General features: G+C 37.1%; 1 protein-coding gene across 10 annotated transcripts in view; it reads right to left on the bottom strand.

The window, feature by feature from the left end:
• The window catches only part of LOC103476458 (mitogen-activated protein kinase kinase kinase kinase 3), a 50,842-nt gene extending 31,189 nt beyond the window's left edge, over nt 1-19,653 (bottom strand). For all 10 annotated transcript variants that reach the window (XM_008428836.2, XM_008428829.2, XM_008428832.2 and 7 more), the window contains exons 1-6: nt 19,415-19,653; nt 2,640-2,697; nt 2,275-2,365; nt 2,084-2,148; nt 1,947-2,002; nt 281-328 (exon numbers count right to left, since the gene is read on the bottom strand). In XM_008428836.2, the coding sequence (XP_008427058.1) occupies nt 281-328; nt 1,947-2,002; nt 2,084-2,148; nt 2,275-2,365; nt 2,640-2,697; nt 19,415-19,510 (414 nt within the window). In that variant the 5' untranslated portion in view covers nt 19,511-19,653. The remainder of the gene's footprint in view (nt 1-280; nt 329-1,946; nt 2,003-2,083; nt 2,149-2,274; nt 2,366-2,639; nt 2,698-19,414) is intronic.
• Nucleotides 19,654-20,054: the final 401 nt, after the last annotated feature.

Genomic DNA, 20,054 nt, shown 5'->3' on the forward strand with positions numbered 1-20,054 from the left:
CACAAAAAAATACTGACAATACAAAAAAATGTACCCATGAGTTTCAAATTAATTTTCTAATTAACTATGATGCTTTTATAAATTGTACAATAATAATAACAATAATAAAATGGACTTTATCTTAACCTGAGATGAAATTAGCCATTAAATGTTTGACATCTATAAATCTCTATTAAAAAATAATTCACACAACGTTTTATAGATTAAAACAGGCAAACTAAAAACAGAGTAATTAAATGCTGGTTAAGAGAACATGGAGCAGACTTTAGTTCAGGCTCACCTTAATATCTCTGTGCATTTTGCCTTTGCTGTGTAGGTAGTATAAACCCTGTGAAAGGAATGGCGAGGTTACTGATGTCAAACTGAGACCAACATAAGATGATAGAAATAAGACAGCTGATTAATTTCAGTTTTAGAACAACATTTGATGCATCTTTATAAGGTTTCTTAACATCAACATGTTATACTTTCTGTTTTTAAGAAAGTATAATTTTAAAAAAGCCATAAATAAACAAATAATGAATAAATAAATTTAAAAAAGTGGTGTCCAAAGTGTGGTCTATGCGCTATGAGCCCAGTCGGTGCAGAACGACCCTTTTTTAAAAGTTTCGCTGCCCCAAGAATATCTTGAAATGGAAAATGTAACGTACAACACAAAGCATTAGTCTTTTATCACATGCTCTTTGATTTCTGTTTATTTTCATAGAAACAGGACCTCCAACACAGCGACTTTGTTCAAAAGCAGCCATGTGTTAAATCCAGCTAAAGAAAACAATTTAATATCAAGAAAATAGCAAACAATCCCAAAATGTTGGAATTTTAAGCAAATTTTTCATAAGGCAAACATGCAAGATATTTTTTAATGCTTTGGAAGGACAATGATTTCCTTATTTTTTCTACAAAAAATTAAACACTATTTGGCTTATTGTTGAGTAGATTAAATTAAAACATTCTTAACGAGCTAATTTGGTAAAATAAACAAAAAACACAAAACGTTCTACTTTTTGACCCACGTGGCAAACAGTTTAGAAATCACTGCCTAAAACCTTAACACTAGCTTTGGTCATTCATGCTTTTGGTCCATAACGCACAGTTCAAGTATCAACATTACTTGAACTCATCAATGTACACAAAACAAAGGCTGTTGCTATGGGCAACCTGTTGGTTCTGGTAGAACATAAAGAAGGAAAAGGGAGAAAACCCCTAAGGTTTATAGGGTTTTATTTTGCATCAATTCTAATTATATCTGAATTCTAATTTGCAAAAGTTCCTATAATTTTTTAAGTTATTTTTAAACATGACTTTTCAATGCAAACTTACTATGATTCGTGGGGTTAATAATATTGTGTCCAATTTGTGAAAATTACTGCATTGTTATAGTCTTAACATAAATCATGTTTCCATCAATGTTTTCTTCTTTTTTTGTTTTGAAATATCACATTAGTAAACATTGAATGGAAATGGAAAAATTCTGAAAAAAAAAAATGTGTAGATGAAACACATGTGCCCAATAAGTTTTGATGTAGCGAACTTCCCCACCCACTGGTGTGTCACCGTGTCTCACCAGAGGCACGAAACTCAGAAAAACGCTCAAACTTCTGGTCTGGAGAATTCTCAATGCTAGTTTGTTTGCAACCTCTACAAACAAACTAGCATTTGTAGCCATATGTAGCGTCAACATCTGATGAAATTACACTCCAAACTAGCAGATACAAACTCGCCTAATTCGCATTATCCTTCTTATTTCCAACATTTTGAAAGTTCACTTAAAATTCATATGACGATTGGATGGAAACGCAGCCATAGACAAAAGGAAATAAATGCAGTGTCCCTCAAATAAGCTGGACGTCCTCTTAAACAAAGAGCATGAGCGCAGGCATACTGTCTGAGGCAGAGCAGTCGACAGTGATGCTGTACGTCTATAATGTGTAGAGTGTAAACATTACCTGCAGGGTTTCCCGCGACATGTAGGCTATCTGCGACTCTGACAGAGGCCCGGTTACTGAGAGAAAGAAAAGAAAAAGCAGTTGCAGAAAAAAAATGACAAACATACAAAAAAATAAGACATGGATATAGATCTTACCATGATATATATCCTGCAGAGAACCACCTCCACAATACTCCATGCTGATCCATAATTTATCCCTTCTAAACAAACAAAAACAACAAAAGACATACCATATAACTCACTCTATATGTCTAACAATCAGATTATAACCAAAACATGTAACTTATTAACAGCTGTCACCAACTACTGCACATTCACACTCTTACCGAAGATAGCTGCCAAAATAGGCAACGATGTTAGAGTGTTTACAATCCTTCATCATTAAGATCTCCTGCTGGACGACAGCAAAGTCCTCCCCTGCAGTCAACACAGGCATTATTGCAGCGATAATTAACTGCCATGGCAACACTACCGCTACTAACGCAACTATTTAATGAAAGAGGAGATGGATATAGCTGAAACAGAGACAAGGGAAAGTGGGGAACATCAAAGAAAAAAAATATGGGGGAAAAAAAAAAAAAAACAAAAACTGAGGATCGCTCTTCTCGGAACGAGGAGTTGATAAAGAAACGGAGCATCCAATATAGGGACAAAAAAGGGAATAAACCAAGGCAAACATGAGGCAACTCACCCGGTTCCAGTTTGATGACTTTGATAGCAGCCAGCTCCCCTGTGTTTACGTTACGAGCCTAAAAGAATGAAAAGAGGAGAGGCTGATTAGTGGTTTAAAGCGCAGGGGGAAAACTTCACAGCAAAGACTGTGGAATGTCAAGGTAGAGACAGAGCTGAGAATGGTCGGCATCTATTCCTTTGTTTCAAAACACCAAACGTGAGATTTATTCAAGTTTAATCAGTGACATATATAGTCATAGAAATCAGTTTCAAATATATTGTCACTGAAACTTGCTAGTGCACTGAATCCTGACGATGACCAACAGGAGGGAAACTCAGAAATCTGATCTTCTGAACCTACCAACATAGGTTCAAAAATATCACAATATAGTTTGGATTTATTGCAATCCATGATAGAAAAAATACATCCCAATAATTAAAACTCTGTAAAGCACATAATGTATGTCTCTGACCTTAACTCCCCCACCCCCAACGGCAGAAAAAAAAAAAAATGTCCAGCTGTTTTTACACCTCATTCAGCAACGTCTGGCAACGTATTGTGGAAAAAAAAAAGTACATAAGACTGTCCTACTTATCTTCAAAAGGCAATAACTCATGATAACTACACAACCCTTAGCCAGTTATCAGAGCACACAGATGCTGAGCTGTGACAAGACCCTTAAATTACCTACCAAACAGTTCACACAGCATAATGGTGCACATATGAGACAATCACCAAAACATCAGACGGAGGTTCAGGGACCGGTCAAAAATTAGCACAGCTACGAATTAAAAGCTAAATAAATATTAAGGTAAGATAGGTCTGGCTGTTTCTTAAAAAAATAAAAAATAAAAGCAGCATAGACTAGAGAAGACTAAAAGTGTCTCTACACAGATGTGCAAATTAATTGCACCCATTAAAACCAAATTATTTACTCTTAGACGGAGGTGATGATAACTTGACAGGATGACAAACTATCAGGTCCTGCAGACCAGATAACTGCAACAATAACACTCTGTTTTTCATCGATTGCTCTTTCATACACACTGTGTAACATCACCTCTGGACCTAATATAAACGGTTAATGAGCGATGATGGCAGGAGGGGGTGAAAAAATAATTTTGAATACAAATATTATTGCATCTTATAGTACAGTTGTTAAAGAGTGATTTTGCTGGGAAATAATACATCACGGACTGCACCGCAACTCCTATGGAAGACATAAAGCTTCACACTGTAAACGGTCAGTTATACTGCAGCTGTTATTTTCTGTATTTATTTCCTGAATGGTGCAGTTCCTCCTCCCGGTATATATATTGTCAGGATGTTTGCAGAATTACCAGGAATATTTAGGATTCGCCAACATGTGTTTGGAGCCAAGGGCAATAAAGTTCCCACATAACTCATTCATATCCTATTACAGAACACTCAGATAGCCTGTGGGAGTGTGTGTGTGTGTGTGTGTGGGTGTGTGTGTGTGTGTGTGTGTGTGCTGCTAGAGGAATGCATGGCTTTTCTTAGGAATGTGGGATGCATTTTTTTTTCCAGAAAAGTTTTAATTTGTCAGGAAAGAGAGAAAAACAGAATACAGAGAGTAACTTTTCTATAAATAGTGAAGTAAGTCTATATTTAGAGGGAGCGCTAACGGCGCAGGAAAGGAATTATAGATAAAGCACATAAATAAAAGATGGGTTTTCAGAGGAGACATGAACAGCCTGCTTCTTTTTGAGTTCCAGAGTGAGTATGACTGTGAGACGAGGCAGAAGTGGGTATGAGCAAATGAAAGAGACATGAGCTGATGATGTCAGGATCCGAAAGGTGTGAGAAAAATTTAAACGGCCCTGAGAGCAATGCGTCATGTCTCAACAGCTTTTGTTGCATCGCTGGCCCAGTTAAGGATCCACCCTGTTTCTGGCTAAATCCCTGGATACATATTTACCAAACGTACACATTCAAACAGCTTTTATACATTGAGAACTACCTTAAGGAATTCATTTGTACCCCCAACATGTCCAACAACAATTTAAACTTGACTTATTGTTCAGCTTCAATAAGTTAAGACTTTCTACAAGACATTTTCTGCTGTAGGACTATTTATTTAAATTGAACTATGAAAGTTAACCTTGTAACTTGGATATTTATTTTCCCCATTTTGAACTCGCAAGTCAGTTTTAGTAGCACAATTCTTGTTCAGGTTTGATGGGAAAACTAAATGTGTGAGTAAATTAAAATATGTTTTGGACCTTTTTCTTATCTTACAGAGATAGGTGCCAAAATGGTTCATCAAAACACATTCTGTTGGATGCCAATATTATACGCTACGCATTCTGAGCATCCTTAGGTCAAAGGGTTTTTATGATTTTTCAGAAATAAATCTGTAAATAACCAGTCAGTATGTTGGCCCAAAAGGGTCAACAACATGTAAAAGCTATGACAGATATAATGCTAATTTCCATTTAAGTCTTTTAGCAATTTAGCATGAAATGGAAGTTATACTACCTTCCTTTTAATCCTTTTAATACAAAATGAATGTTATGCTAGCTTCCATTTTAGCATAAAATAGAAATTATGCTAACTTATATGTTGGCATTTTCAGAATTTAGTACAAAAGTTAAGCTATGCTTACTTCCATTTTAGCATTTTAGCAATTTAACATAAAATGGAAGCTGTGCCAACTTCAATTTTAGCATTACTTCCTTGGTGCCTTTTAATTTTGATGACTCTTATGTGGCACTGTAGATCAAGCCAATCAAGGGAATATTGGCCAATTCTTATCTTTGGTGCATATGAAGCCATGGGGTTTATGGCTTCATATACACCAGAAATGGTGTATATAACAATTCATGAAATTATGAATTTTGACAATGAAACCTGAAATTGTGAAACTTATGAATATGCTTTAACAACTATAAGTTTTCCCAAACAAACTGTGATTTAACCCTTTGACATTCAGTCCATTTCAGGTGAACCCACTCAGACAAGACTTGTCTCTGCTTCAGAACTACACCAGTGTGGGAAGAATTGGAGTAGTAAAGGGCTTAGTTTCTAGAAGTTAGATGTTAGTTTGGTCAACATAAGTCCAAAATATTAACTGATATTTCTGCTCCCTATGCAAACATCATCAGCAGAAGCAAGATGCGCATTTACTGAACAGCTGTTTGATCCGACTCATGCATTCCTTTGAATAGTGATAATAAATAATTGATAAAGCTGCAAGTGATTAAGTGAAGTATTGCTTCATCATCTCATGGCAGCTCTCCAACATCCAGTTAACCCCAGGTGGGGGTTCTCCTTCAAAAGCTCAAAATATCAATAATAAAACAGGAGCAGAATCCTGAACATGGTTATTGATGAGTTCAGAGGGAAACAATTACAATATACTACTGAAAACCAGCTAATTCTGAGGAAGCATAGTGGGTATTTAAAGTTTATATGGAGCACTTGTTCTGGAAAATTGACTATTTCAGATTTATTTAATTTCAGTTTATCTGGGTAGTGTTGTTTGTGGCCAATTTTATAAACTTAACTCTATCAATAGAATATTTTCAGGTGTTTTGAGTTTTAAAACATGGATCAAGGGAAAATTGCTTCGAGAAAAAAAATTATAAAAAAAAGATTTCACAGAGTTCTGCCTTTCTGGTATTTTGCTAACCACATAAAAAACACATTCATTCCTTTTGCCAGAGCCACAAATCAAAGAACAAATGGTTCCAGGCAGTTTCCCATAAAGGTTAATAATAGAAACAAAAAAGGACCAAATGTACAAATTTAATACATAACTGAATGCATTTTAAGACTTAGTAAGGAAAATGGGAACATAAAGTCTTTTTGGCATTGAGAGAACATTGAGACAGCCATTCATGTTGACCGCCATCATGCTTTTTAAGGAAAACTGAAACATCACGAGTAAAACCCCGGTGGACTTCCCACGCATGCTGCAATGACGAACTGAAAAAAATGGAAGTAACTAGTAATAAAAGAGGAAAAGAAAACGTCACCCATCACTGACTTGTGATGACGTACAAGAAATGCTGATTTTTTTTTTGTTTTTTTTTTTGTGAAGTTACAAGCACTAGTAAAGGCAGCGAGGCAGTGACAAAGACGGACCCTCACCACAACAACGCGATGGGAGGGGGGGTCCGAGACACAAAGGGGTGCAAAGAGAGGAGATGCGGCAGGGAGAGCGGAGATGGCGTGTTTTCAGTCAGCAGACAGATCAGAGATGACTCACATCAGTCTGTGGTTCCCTTAGTGGCACCAGTACACAAGCCTATTTTTTTCCCCTTATCTTCAGTAGTGGAAAAAATATTTTTAATTAAAAGCACCAAGTCAACACAGGGTACTTGGAAACAGACAGAAACTTTAATAGTCTAACTGAAATGTTCTAACACCTCAGTGCAATCAATTAGTTTTCTTTAGCATGAAATAAAAATAAACTACTTTTCTCTCTGGAAGTCGTCCCTACTAAATAGCTTTCCTGAGATTTCAGCAAAACATCAACACAAAGACTGTTTAACGCAGCAGATAAACAAAGCAGTTTCCTTTAAGGTGTATTCAAAAAGAGTTGGAAACTAATAATAAAACAAAACGTGGCACCGTTTTGTGCTTTCTGGGTCAAGTTGGCAGTTTAGATGCACTGTAAATAAATTGCATCAGCGGTGCAGCCCGGGTGCCCAACCAAAGTGCTCAGCAACAGCTGATTAGGCGCTCAGCGATGCCGACATGGGCAACGGAGAAAGTCCGACATGGGCAACGGAGAAAGTGATTAAGGTTGAGAAATAAAGTGGTTTGGTATAGAGTGAAGATCTTAAAACAAAGTGGCGTTTTGAACACTAACAGCATAGGATTCAATTTATAAAGTTTGAGATCGAATGAAAAATGATAACTCATGCAGGACTGAGCAAAATATTTATTAGAAGCTTCTTGTTCTCAGAAGTATTTACAGCTGATGCACGTAATGCTTTTCCTACACCAATACTAATATGAATTTAGCACTTATCATGTGAATGCTAATCACATGCCATAGTACTCTTGCAATTTAAAGTTCCATTCTAATATTAGAAAGATATGTTTCCAGGTTTTCTACATGTTAATATGAAGTAAAGCAACAGCACTGAATTTTTTTTTCTTTTTTTGAATTCTCAGTTCAGCTTTTTACCGAAACCTGGTCAAATTGAAAAACAAGCAGAATAAAATAAAAAGACCACAAGGAATAGCATTTTTAGTTGACTAAAAATGATAAGGTTTCCAAAAAACCGAGATCTAAAATTTTAAAGTCAGGACTTAATATGGTAGTTAAAAGAAAAAGCTGACACTGTATCCTGAACTACGCCACTTTTGCGTTCGTAACAAAAAAAACCTGAATCTTAACTGATGCTAGTCAAAAATGCTGTAATGTCCATACTTTGCCAGCAGGTGGTGGTAGTGTTGACATTACTTGTTTTATAGTTTAAAAGAAGAAGTGTCTGAGCAGTGAGCACGGTTAAAGCAGTGCTAGGCTACAAATTCCCTGAAACAGTTTACTTTTTCCTCTCAGTTACTAATTTTAAAGTCAGGACTTAAAATTAGTAACTGAGAGCTCACATTTGAAGTTTATTAGAAAGACTGAATAAAGACAAAAGGAAGCTACAAAACGCCAAATGTTCTTCTAGCCGAGGAAGTGATGAGCCGTCTTGTTTTTTATTATTATTATCTTTACTTTGGAAGCAGGTTTTTTTCCATCTAACATTCCTCACCAAAGTCCCTATTTGAATGTGGACAAGAGAAACAAACACAGTCGAAAATATCACTTGAAACAGCCTGTGGTTCTATGTTGATGGTGTTATTAAAAATGATTTAGTCCAATCAGAACTTTTACAGACTATGTCAGACATACTCTGTAAAAGTTCTGATTGGACTAAATTATTTTTTGAAATGTAAATAATTTACCTGGTAAATGGAAAAGGAATAAAAGTCTGAACATAGACTTTTATTCTCCATCCTCCATTACTATTTTTTATTTTCTGTTCTTATCTTCAAAAATATTGAAATCAAACTATGAAGAAGGCCAGTTTTTTTTTTTTTTTTTTTGACAAAACGTATTAGCATTAGCAATAATATAAGGCATAGACTTCTTAGTTTCTTACACAACCTCACATAATTATGGACAATGCTTCTAAATGACAACATCCATTAAACACATCCACAACAACATTCAAAACCTATGTGAAGTCCAACTTATGTTGGGTAAAAGATCAAACTGGGCAACAAGTAGATCTGTTAGTTGCCCTAAGTCACCTCATATCACAGGTTTTTCTTGTACTTGCACAGTAGTGATGAAATTTTCCAGACATTATCCAGAGAAGTTTCATTTAGGAATGCAAAGCACTGGGTAACGTCTGAGAAGAACATGTCTGAAGGTAGTAAATTAGTGTTTGGGTTCAAGCTCTGGTGGGTTTACCTTTTACCCTTTTCTAGCTTGCCAGAACACCACTTCTCTATCTTGATGGCACTTGATTAAACATAATTAGTCATCCTGAATAAAAAGCTGTTTGCCTTTCTTAAAAACAAACAACTCTGTTGCCTCTGGCACAATGCAGTCACCGCTGCGACCTAGCAAAATGTCTTCAATATCACTAGCTGCACAAGAAGCAGTGCAAACACTGCGCTAATCCACACATAGCCGGATATCTGGGAAAACAAATGGCATTTTGATGCGTTTTGGCCTTTCATCCACATGAAAACTCCATTTGATATCACTAAAACGTATTATTTATAAAAACGCAGACCAAAGCGGAGTGTTGAGAAAACTCCGTATTTGTGTTTGCGTGTGTATACACGAGAAAACGCATATTTAAGGTCATGATGATTACAGTTAGCAATAAATAAAGCAGCAATATGTCCACATACTTGCTTTAACATAATTCCCAATTGACATTGTCTTGTGTTTTATTACCTTTATATTCTAATACCCCATTAAAGAAGTAGTTACTACATATCCGTCCACACAAATGGGCGCCACGTTTAAATCCTAACAGGAAACTGGTTGTTTTAAAGCAACCTGATTTTAGCTTTGCTCTATGCTGCCCCCTATGGGTTTTCATGTTAAAAACCACGTTCAGAAGCGGATTTATGTGGATAAAAATTTTTCTGAAGCCAAACCAATGTGCCTGACATACATTTTTTAAAGAATGTGGCAGAGATATTTGTTTATATAAAGACCTGGCTATGTTTATACAAAGCCTAAGCATCATTGCTGGAGAACATCAATAACTTGTTCTTAGTAAACTCAATGTTTATGGTCTAAGTAATTTTGTTTTGCACGTTTTAACATCACAACCAAACAACTCTGTATTTTATTACAAGTCAATCCTTACAGTTTCTTTCTCTCCAACTTCTCATAATCACTTTGCCAGACATCAAACCATTGTTCAAGCACAGAAGCTACAAGAGAATTGTTTTTCTGTTTTTTTTTTAAGAAACACTTGTTTGCAGTTGTAAACTACTTTAAACCTCAGCCCCTGCTGTTTTGTTCCAGCTCCTCAGAGGGGCAGTTAAAGTCTGGCCTCAGGCAAGACTAAAACAGTCCGAAAATATTTACAATCCCTTACTAGTCTTAAGATGTTCCTCAGAGAAATCCTTATGTTTCTCAAGTCTTGTCAAGTTTCTGACCAAAGCAAATATCCCCCCTGATCTGATTTAAGAGTTCCATACTTTGTATAACAATAAAATAAAAAAATAAATAAAAAAACAATGTTTCACAGCAGCGCAAAGCTGCAGCTCTGCCTGTTCCTGATCTTATCATCTCTGTTGCTCAGCCATCAGTAAGACCCGGCCCCCCTACGGGGGGAGAAACAGGTGAGACGAGGGCTGAACCCAGTCAAGTGTGTTGAATTGGCAACACCTGTCTTTCAACAAAACACCCGGACACTCAAGCAGAAACACACCACCTAAATGTGGAAACATGTAACACAACGATCCAAAACCTCTTGAGTCAGCTTTTAAATGAACACACTTTTCTTCTAATCGCCCAAACACTTCAACACTCTGCATGCTTAGAGCTGCGGAGGTGGATTTTCTTTTGAAGCAGCATTTTCCAGACTCTCTGGTCTGAGAAGTAACAGAAAACACATTTCACACACTGCTGCAACTTTGGAGGATATGTAGAGATCCACAGTTAGGACGCGAGAACAGAAAGAGAAAGGTCGAAATTTACGTAAGCTATGAAATGGAAACAGTAAAAGTGGAAGAAAGCGCTCAGGTCAAATCAGATCAAAACTGAACTTGTAAACCGACATACAACTGCGTGGTTGAAAACTAAAGCTCCACATGACTTTGGGTGGGCTTTTATCATTTACCATTTATCGTGATTAATTTCTTATCATGACCATTATTTTGATGCATTTTTGTTAATGATGTTTAAAAAACACGAAACTATCTGTACTGTCAGTATTGACAGTTTGTTTTCAGTGTTTGTTATTTGAAAGGATCAATAAATATCAAATTTAAAAAATACTATTAAAGGTACTTACGATTTGCAGTTTGATGATATAAATCATACTTCTTTAAGTGTCTAGGGTCCTAAGGCAGTGTATTACAAATAGGAATATTTTTGCTATATTTGCACTTGTGAGGCTATAACTCCTGTGACACACATTCCCAGCCATGCACCTATGTGCTGTGCAGTATGTCTTAAAATTAAATACCAAATTCAATTTTAGTAAATTCCCCCCCCCCTCTTTTTCTAAAGATAACTGCAAATGGCAGAAAGTATCTTTAAAAAACTCTTTCATTTTGTGCATTGACCTGAATTCAAATTTAAAGCAAATAGAAGCTGTAAAATATGCTTGTCAAACAAGACAAGCATCCAAGACGTATATTGGTGAAAAAATTAAATGGATATTAAAATCGATTTATCATCCAGTCCTACAGTTACCTAAAAAAAATAGTAATAAAGATTTCCTATCACCACTTTTATTTTTATCACAAAAGTACTACAAGACATCTTAATAAAACTTAACTTACTTTAAAAAAGTTAAGCTATCCATCTTTTTTTTCACTACATAATCACGTTTTTGTATACGTTAAAAAATGTGACGTAAAACATAAATTATGGAAAAGTTCAAGATGTATTAAAAACTGTACTGTACTACTACTGTACTATGTGGGTTATCTAGTTGCATTTTCAGATGAGTAATTACATTTTTCCTGTTTACTTAGTAAAAACCCAGTTCCAGGTTCCAGTACTCATCTGAGTGCCAGGGGATACAACTACTCATTTAAGCAAAACACCAGAACTTTTAAACGCATTACATTTTAGAAATTTTGATCAAAATGTTCCTCTTTTTTTTTAATTTTTCAAAATGCTCTATAAAGATTGAAGGAGAGAACGCAACAGAATGCTCTTTATTTGATTCTGAAATCAAATAGTTTGCAATTCAGACACCTAACTTTTAAACTTTTCTTACATTAGGCTGAACACAGAAAGGCAACTCAGGATTGCTATGGAATGAGAAATAAAAATAAGCTGCAGCAAAAAACCTACATAAACATCTTATAACTTCCAAAAAATGTGGGAAAATATACAAGCCGTTTTCTTTTATGCATGTTTCCATGTATAAACTACAAATAAAGCTTCAAAATGAATCAAAAGTTTTACATGATGCAAGAGGTCTGATGGTAGATACAGACAGCTCATCCAATTAGGAACGCACAATTTCCTAAGCAGAAGTCTGCAGTCCAAACGCATTAACACAGAGCTGTAAATAAACTACTCAGGTGCTGGCGTAGCTCCACTGGCATTTTCACTTGTCAGACTCTAAACCACCCCGCAGAAACAAGTCATCTCAGCCAGGCTCTGAACCGTAGTGCACATAATCCAACAACTTATCTTTGCAGTGAGCCAACAGAACAGGATTGGGTATTAAACTGTATAAACATGCCCCGAACATAGTCGAAATTACTGGTTGTGACCTGCCTTGAGATCTGGCGTATGTGATCCAACTGAGAACTGATTAAGACAGTGAAAATACTTTGAAATTGTTCAATTTTATTATTCTTGAAGCTAACTTAAAGCGATTTATAGGACATGTTGGATCTACTGTTTATTCTACTAACTATTGTTTAGAAGCCTAAAAAGAGACGAAGCTCATAGCTTTGTGCCCAAAAGCAACCTCTGAACAACAGTAAAAGTTGGAAATAGGACACAGTACAGAGGAGGCTGAATCATGCATGTCTTCTATAGCTGCGGCAGTCATGGTGGTAGTATGTCAGAGTCGTTGCTACGTTGGTTCTGATTGGTTCTTTCTGAAGACTTTTGAGAAGGAGGAAGTTCGAATCCTCTTGTCCAACGATCAGGATGTTTCACTGTGATTGCTGTAGCCTAAAATTACTGATGTTGTGGTACATTTTTCAAAAAGTTGTGGTCAAAGTTGCCAATTTTTTTAAGTTTTATTTTTGCCATAACGTGGTCAGTGGTGGAGAAAGTACTCAAAAAATTTACTTAAGTAAAAGTAGAAATACACAAACAAAAATGTACTGAAGTAAAAGTAAAAAATGTTTAGTTTTTATTCATGTTTTTTGTTAATGGAGACTGAGAATCCATTAACACTGGAACTGATTTAGTTTATCAGTTCCAGTGTTATGTGTTCTTTTGAAAATAAAGTGCATCTATCCATGGCAGGAAATCGCATGCATCATTAGTCATTTCCATTAAATCAGTGTCAAAAGGTCTTGAAACAATATTATCGTTTATCGCAATAATTTTTTAGACAATTAACCGTCCAGCAAAATTTGTTATCATGACAGGCTTAGTTATGCCTACGTCTATAGAAACAGCATAAGTAAGTCCTATATCACATCTCAAAATCATTTTTGAGGCCAATATTGCTTCGGGTCACACTTTAATAGACTAGTCATGAAACAGGAGGTTAAGTTAAGGAGGCTAAGGGAATTGGTCACAACTCAGCTGAGAAGAAACGACTGGCCAGAAAAGAATGAAATCACCAAGGTGACTGATCAGATTTGAGGTAAAGCTGCAATGATTGGTGAAAATCGCAAGTCCGCGCAAAATTTCCTAACGATGACTGAATTTGCATAAATGGTTGAGATTGCAACTTTCTAGACAGACTGACCATCACCCTCAACTCCATCTCTTTCACAGAGATTCATGATGACATCCAGGACATGTTGATGTGGTAAACCTAAAGAGGCCTCTTCAGATTCGCTCAAAAGACTGACCTCTACCGGAGATCCCTACTGTCCACAGTAAAACACCAGCCACCATGACTCTTCGAAGATCATCTCTTTTGGATAAATAAAAGGATTGTTGAATGTGAAAGTAATGAATTTTATCAGTAGAACAGAAACACAACCGTCAAAATGAGGCCTACACGTTCAGAAATGATTTGAGTGACCCTACTTTCACACAGAGGCTTCCTTCATACCAGCTGACGCCTGTGTATCTACATGGACGAGCAAACAAGAGGAGGAACTGTGACAAAAACAGGATAGCTGCAGAGCAGCGGCTACGACTGTGACTCTGCAGCCATCTGTGTCGGCGTGGCCGTGCATGTATTCGTACAATCGTTTCGTTCTGCGTGCGTTTGTGTGTGCGTGTCGCACAACAGCTCTTTGGCCCAACCGTCTTCCTCCGTCAGAACAGCGTGAAACAATAGGAGACGAACGAGCGCGCACAAAAAGACGGGAGGAAGCACAGATTCCTGAATTCCTGCAGCACGACTGCCAAGCTGTGCCACATGCATATCCACGGTCAGGTCTGGCCACAGGAAATCATTATCCTCACCACATTTAGAACAGCATTCCCATAGTTTACAGAGAAAGCCCCAAAAAAAAAAAAAAAAAAAGTTTCAATAATTGCTACTTACATGACAAGACAGATTTCTAAAAACAAAGCCAGCCCAATCTTAAATTTTGCTCGTAGAGTTTTAATAGGATTTGTAGGGTAATTTTGCAACCGCAACAGGTTGCTGCATGCCATCATTGATCATGTAGACTGGATGAGATTTCTAAGGGGCTGGCCACGGAGTAAGCATGACTCAGCAAGGATTAAAATGCGGCTTCTGCAAAATAAACTAAGATAGACGCTTTTCTCGAACGCATATTGCTTCTAGAACAAACTTTTTATTAATCGCCACCTTGCTTCCCATCTCTGAACCCGCGACATAGAGGTTGAAGACAACTTCAGCGTGGAGGTAAATATTTGATCTCAAGTCTTCTGCGGCACAACAAGTAAAGGCAGATATAAAAGCAACGCCACTGAAGCAAGTCATCATGGATTCACAGCAACACGTCAAGCTGATACTTGTCCTTATTTAGCCGCTTTTCAGGCACTCCGAGTGAGAATGTGGGAATGCAAAGTGAAAAAGCGGTTTCTCTCCTACGGCCAAATAAAAGTGACAAATCAGTAAATACGGCAGCTTTAACAGCAGCGACTGAACGCCAGGCTCATCACCGTCGGGTTTTTATCTTCGTGTCACTGATTTAATGCAGCAAACTTCAGTTATTGTGGTAAAAAAAAAAAAAGGCAGTGGGCCACACTCACATTGCAGATTACTAACATTGGGAATAGAACTTTTCGCTGCAGATGTTTTGAGCATGACATTTTTTAATATTTGTCATCCTCTGCAAAGATTTTCACAATTCATGCCAACTGCGGCACCCACTGTGCTCGAATAATCCCACATGGCTTTCGGTTCAGGTGAAAAGCTGAGTAGTTTGTAGCTGAAACGCCAATTGTTAAAGTTTATGACGTTCAAAGCAAGCTGCTTGGCAGGTGGTGAAGTAGAGAAAACTAAGTTTTATCTGCACCCCAATCACCGGAATCACATCGACATATAACGTGCTAAATTATCAAAGAGTCATATCAAGACAGAGGGTAAAATGACTAAACAAGAAAGCTTTAATCAAATTGGTCCGTATGAAAATATTGATATCAAAAGTAGGGCTGAAGTTATTAATGGCATTAGTTGTATTAATCGTAATAAATCAACTATTAAAATGTCAATAATTTAGTTACCAATTAATTGTTACAGACCAAAAAAGGCCATTTGTTGAATGAATGAATGAATCAGAACTCCACTTGTTCACAGAGACTTCATAATCCATTTTATGTATGATTTCGGTTGCGTTTGATTTTTATTTGTGTTTCATTTATTGTTGTGTTTATTTTGGATATTTAAAATATCTTCCAGTTCCAGTGTTAAGTGTTCTTGACAAAATTAAAGTTCATTGCATTTTGAGAGAGCAAGCTTGCATAACTATGCAATTATCAATATAATGCTTAAATATGGTCTCAAAACAACAATCATTTATCACAATAACTTCTGGAACAAGTTATTGTCCAGGAAAATCTGCTATTGTGACAGGCCTAGTATGTGGCAGTTTCCCCCCCCCCATTTGTCAGAGTAATCGATTGCTAAAATAATTGGTAGTTGCAGCCATAATCAGAAGCAAGACTGTAGCTTAAGATTATAGGCAACTTAGTTTTGTATCATACTTGGTGAGAAACTTAAAAGAAGGTTTGTGGAATTTCTGCATTGGGAAAAATATCTGTCAAAAACAGACACTGCATCGTCTGGAATGTCATCGATAAGTGACATATGTGGGTCACAACAACTTGAAGTCTAAAGACAAGAGGTGCGTAATTTACTGTAGTTTAAGTCTACTGAGTTTTTAGGCTTATAAGTAGCACTAATTTAATGACTGAGCAGTATTGGAAAATCAGTCACCTGACTGAAATCCACAGCCTCTATATTTTTACCAGTCAAATAAAACCAGTGTTTAAAAGAAGAAAGAAAAAAAAACCCCGCCAACACTGAAAGAAGCATACAAATTAGGCACGACTGGTTCCCTAAGGGCAAATTCTTCAGAGGATCAAAGATGTGATATGCTGGTCTGTCGCCTGCATCGGCCAATCCCCCCTCCTCAGTCACTAACACAGAAGGAGAGGCCTGGCTACGAACCGAGGAGAAAACAAGCTAGCGGAGTTCATGCTTGTTTCCTGCTCAAACATTCCTACCCGAGCCTCACTTTTTCACGCAGTGGTAGAACCAAATATAGGCATCGACGAGGCTTACCAAAATGGCCCGGTGCTCGCAGCACATCCTTTAATCCAGCAGTTTCAGGTTGGAACTCTGATCAGCAGCAAAAACCATTTGTTTTCAATGTGAACCCAAGGCATGTCAGGCATAACACCAGCAGAGTCCAGGCAACATAACAAGTCTCACCAATGGACTTTCTGAGATAATTGCTTTGTTGTAATTATTGTTGACTCGATTAACTATGTTCCCATCAGTAATCTGCTGTGTGATGTTTGTAGGGCTGGAATGATTAATCGGATTTATAATGATTAATCTGATTAATCAATTACTCTTGATCAATTATTGAACAATAATCGTCAACTAATTTAGTAACCAACTAATTGTTAACATACAGAGCATACAGACTCAAAAAAGTCCATTTGCTGTAAGAACATATCCAGCGCAATAATTAAGTCAAAACTGTACAAAATAATATACATTTTGTACTTAAGATTAAAAAAATTTAAAAAACCTTTGTCTGTAAATATGTTTTACCCAGAACTCCTTTAGCATAGTTTTAGCTTCAAATGGTTCAAATTCTGTAACAAAACAAAATCTCCAATTATGGACTTTTTGATATTCACTTATCAGTTAATGCAAAAATTTATCAATCAACAAACGATGAAACATACACTACAGGAATGCTGTGTTACTGAATTTTAGGCAATAAAAGGTTTATTTTCTTATTTAAAAAATGAATTACTTGTTTATTTGCATCCTTTTAAAAAAAAGGTTTAACTGGTTTGACGAAAAATCTGCTAAATGCGCCATTTTTTATCTGCTTAATCGACTAAACGTCTGAATAATCGATAGAATAATTGATTAGTTGCAGCCCTAGGTGTTTGTCACTGTGTTTGGCAGGCATCTCGGCCCCCTGACGCAGTCCCGACTCCCGCTGAAGGTATTCAGTCAGACTTATCAGCCTCAAGTGAGGCAAAGATACTGAACTTTAATTAGAAACAAACAAGATTAGCTGCAGCGGGGCAGCTTACAATATGCAAAACAAACCCTAGAGAATGACATACTGACCTTATGGTGAGGTTACACGTAAGACATTGATAAAAGCTGAACTGAAAAATATTCCAATTTCCAACATCAGAGAGCCTGCAGCATATATACCAACATCATCTTGTTCTGTCAAGAAGTTCCCTGAATATATAGTCAGCCAAATGCCTCGCCCTGCCATGAGTGACAAATTAAAAACCACAAGGGTGAAGGAATACAAAACAAGCAGCTAGAAATGTTGCAAAATCTGTGCAAATCGGAATGACTGAAACCATTCAAAATTAGAAATAGTGGTGATTGCACAGATCAGATCTTTATTCAGCCACTGGTGACTAAAGAGTTGAGGTTTCATCTGTCAGTTGTCACAAGGTCAGATGCAGAACTGTTTGTAGTTTTGCTGCATTTGATTGCATTATACGCAAGTGATTTTAAAATGAAGAGACTTTGTTTGTCTGAGCAGTCAATCTCTCATCAGACCTGCTCTGTCGAATTACACGCTCTGGAGTTAACATGGTGTCTCTAAAATAAATCACTTTAGTTTCTAGTTTGAATTCGTAGTATACTTCGATTGATTTTCCAGTTACAAGGATGATATGGTGTCTGACTGCAGTAAGCTTCAAAAACATGGAGGTGCACCAACTTTATTCTGCATGACTGCATTTATTTGCCGTTTCTGACAGAATTCCCATAGGAGATCATGTAGATTTGGGCCAAACACTTCTTCTATGGTATGGTACTTGCTTGTTTTATACGACTGCTACCACAACTTGTCGAGTCTCGAGCGCGTTGATGTGGTTTTGATGGAGTCTACTCCATGTCGTCTTAGGAATCTGCTCCGGAACTGAATTCCAGTTTGAATCCCAGACTGCTTTTCCCAACGCAGGGCCTGGAAAAAGTCAAGCCCCAAACTAAACAGCCCCAGCACCACAGAGAATAGAGTCCAAACAGAAATTAGCTCTCAAGTTCCTGGATAATTGTGTCTAGCAAACGTATATATGTCAAAACTATCAGTAAACACAAATAAATATAGCTTCATACGCACAGACTTTGGTTAAAAAAAAAAAAAAAGTACTTGGCCAAGCGGAAAGATGTCAGTTCCTGTCAGGGTGAAACCAAGCAACATTTATGCCATGTTACGGTTAAAACAAAGGGTTCGTGTTTGAAGAAATAAAAAAGAGAAATATCAAAAGCTATTTGAATAATGTTTCGACGGAACAGCCAAGCTCCTGGCTAGCTTCTGTATGCTATTAAGGTTACCTGCATCCGTTGTCGGACAGCTAGCTAAAAACGTCCCACCAAGAAGTAAACAACCACCATTACAGCTAGCATGATTAATTCTGTCTTGTCAGGGCGTGTGGTTGTTCTGCTTTTAAAAGAAAACTGTATGCCAACCTTAAAAATTCATACTGTTGGAAAATAGCGGAACAAAATGAACAAAAACAGCACACATATCAACAAGACGTAATCTTGTGTCCGACAATGGAATCACGGACACGAATAGCTAAGAGAAAAATTCCTCACCTGTAGTAGTTCAAACAAAAACATGCTCTTAACGTCCTAAGGGAAACAAATAACTCATGACTAAAAGACTTGCTTAGTGCTACACAGAGTTACCAACGGAAGGAAGAAAAAGTGTACATAACGTCTGAAGGCTGTGTCCGATAATGGATCTCAGTTCAATGCTCCCTCCCTGCAGTTTTTTTTTTGTACCTTGTATACATCTCCGTATGTGCCGCTTCCTATCCGCTGGATCAGCTCAAAATCCTCCTGCGGATTCCGCCTGGACAGGTCGACACTGGAGTTCATCGTTTACAATCGCGCGCGGCTGACGAACCCCGACAAAAGTACGAAAACTGGTTTTCTTTTAAGAAAAACATACGGCGTCAAAAAATCCCAGCCCGAATCCAATGTAGCTCCAACATGGCTTCCACTGCGCTTCGAGCATGCGCAATGGATATCCTGGCATACCGTTTCCATGATGTTTGTCAAAGGAGATGACGGTGGTGAACTTGAAGAGCAAAAATGACACTGTACCTTTGAAAAAATGTAGAAATTAAACTTTTAGGAAATTCAGAATGAAAATGTTTTACATTTAGCAGATATGCATGTCATGTCAGAGAAGAAAGATAACCTCCTTGTATTTAATTATGTTATTGATTTCACTAATACAATCACAGTGAAACTGTTTTGTAATGTAGTGCAGGGAAGAATTGACAGCCTGAAGCGAAGCGGGAAAGGAAATGAATTAAATCTCTAAACTGTGTGTTGCCTGGTCTGGCGCTGCAAGTGTAAAACTGGGCTAAGCAGGGCTTCTTAGTGGCAGATGGCAGAAATGTGCCTCAGTTACGCC

This window comes from Poecilia reticulata, linkage group LG15 (assembly GCF_000633615.1).
Source record: "Poecilia reticulata strain Guanapo linkage group LG15, Guppy_female_1.0+MT, whole genome shotgun sequence".
Classification (NCBI taxonomy): domain Eukaryota; kingdom Metazoa; phylum Chordata; class Actinopteri; order Cyprinodontiformes; family Poeciliidae; genus Poecilia; species Poecilia reticulata.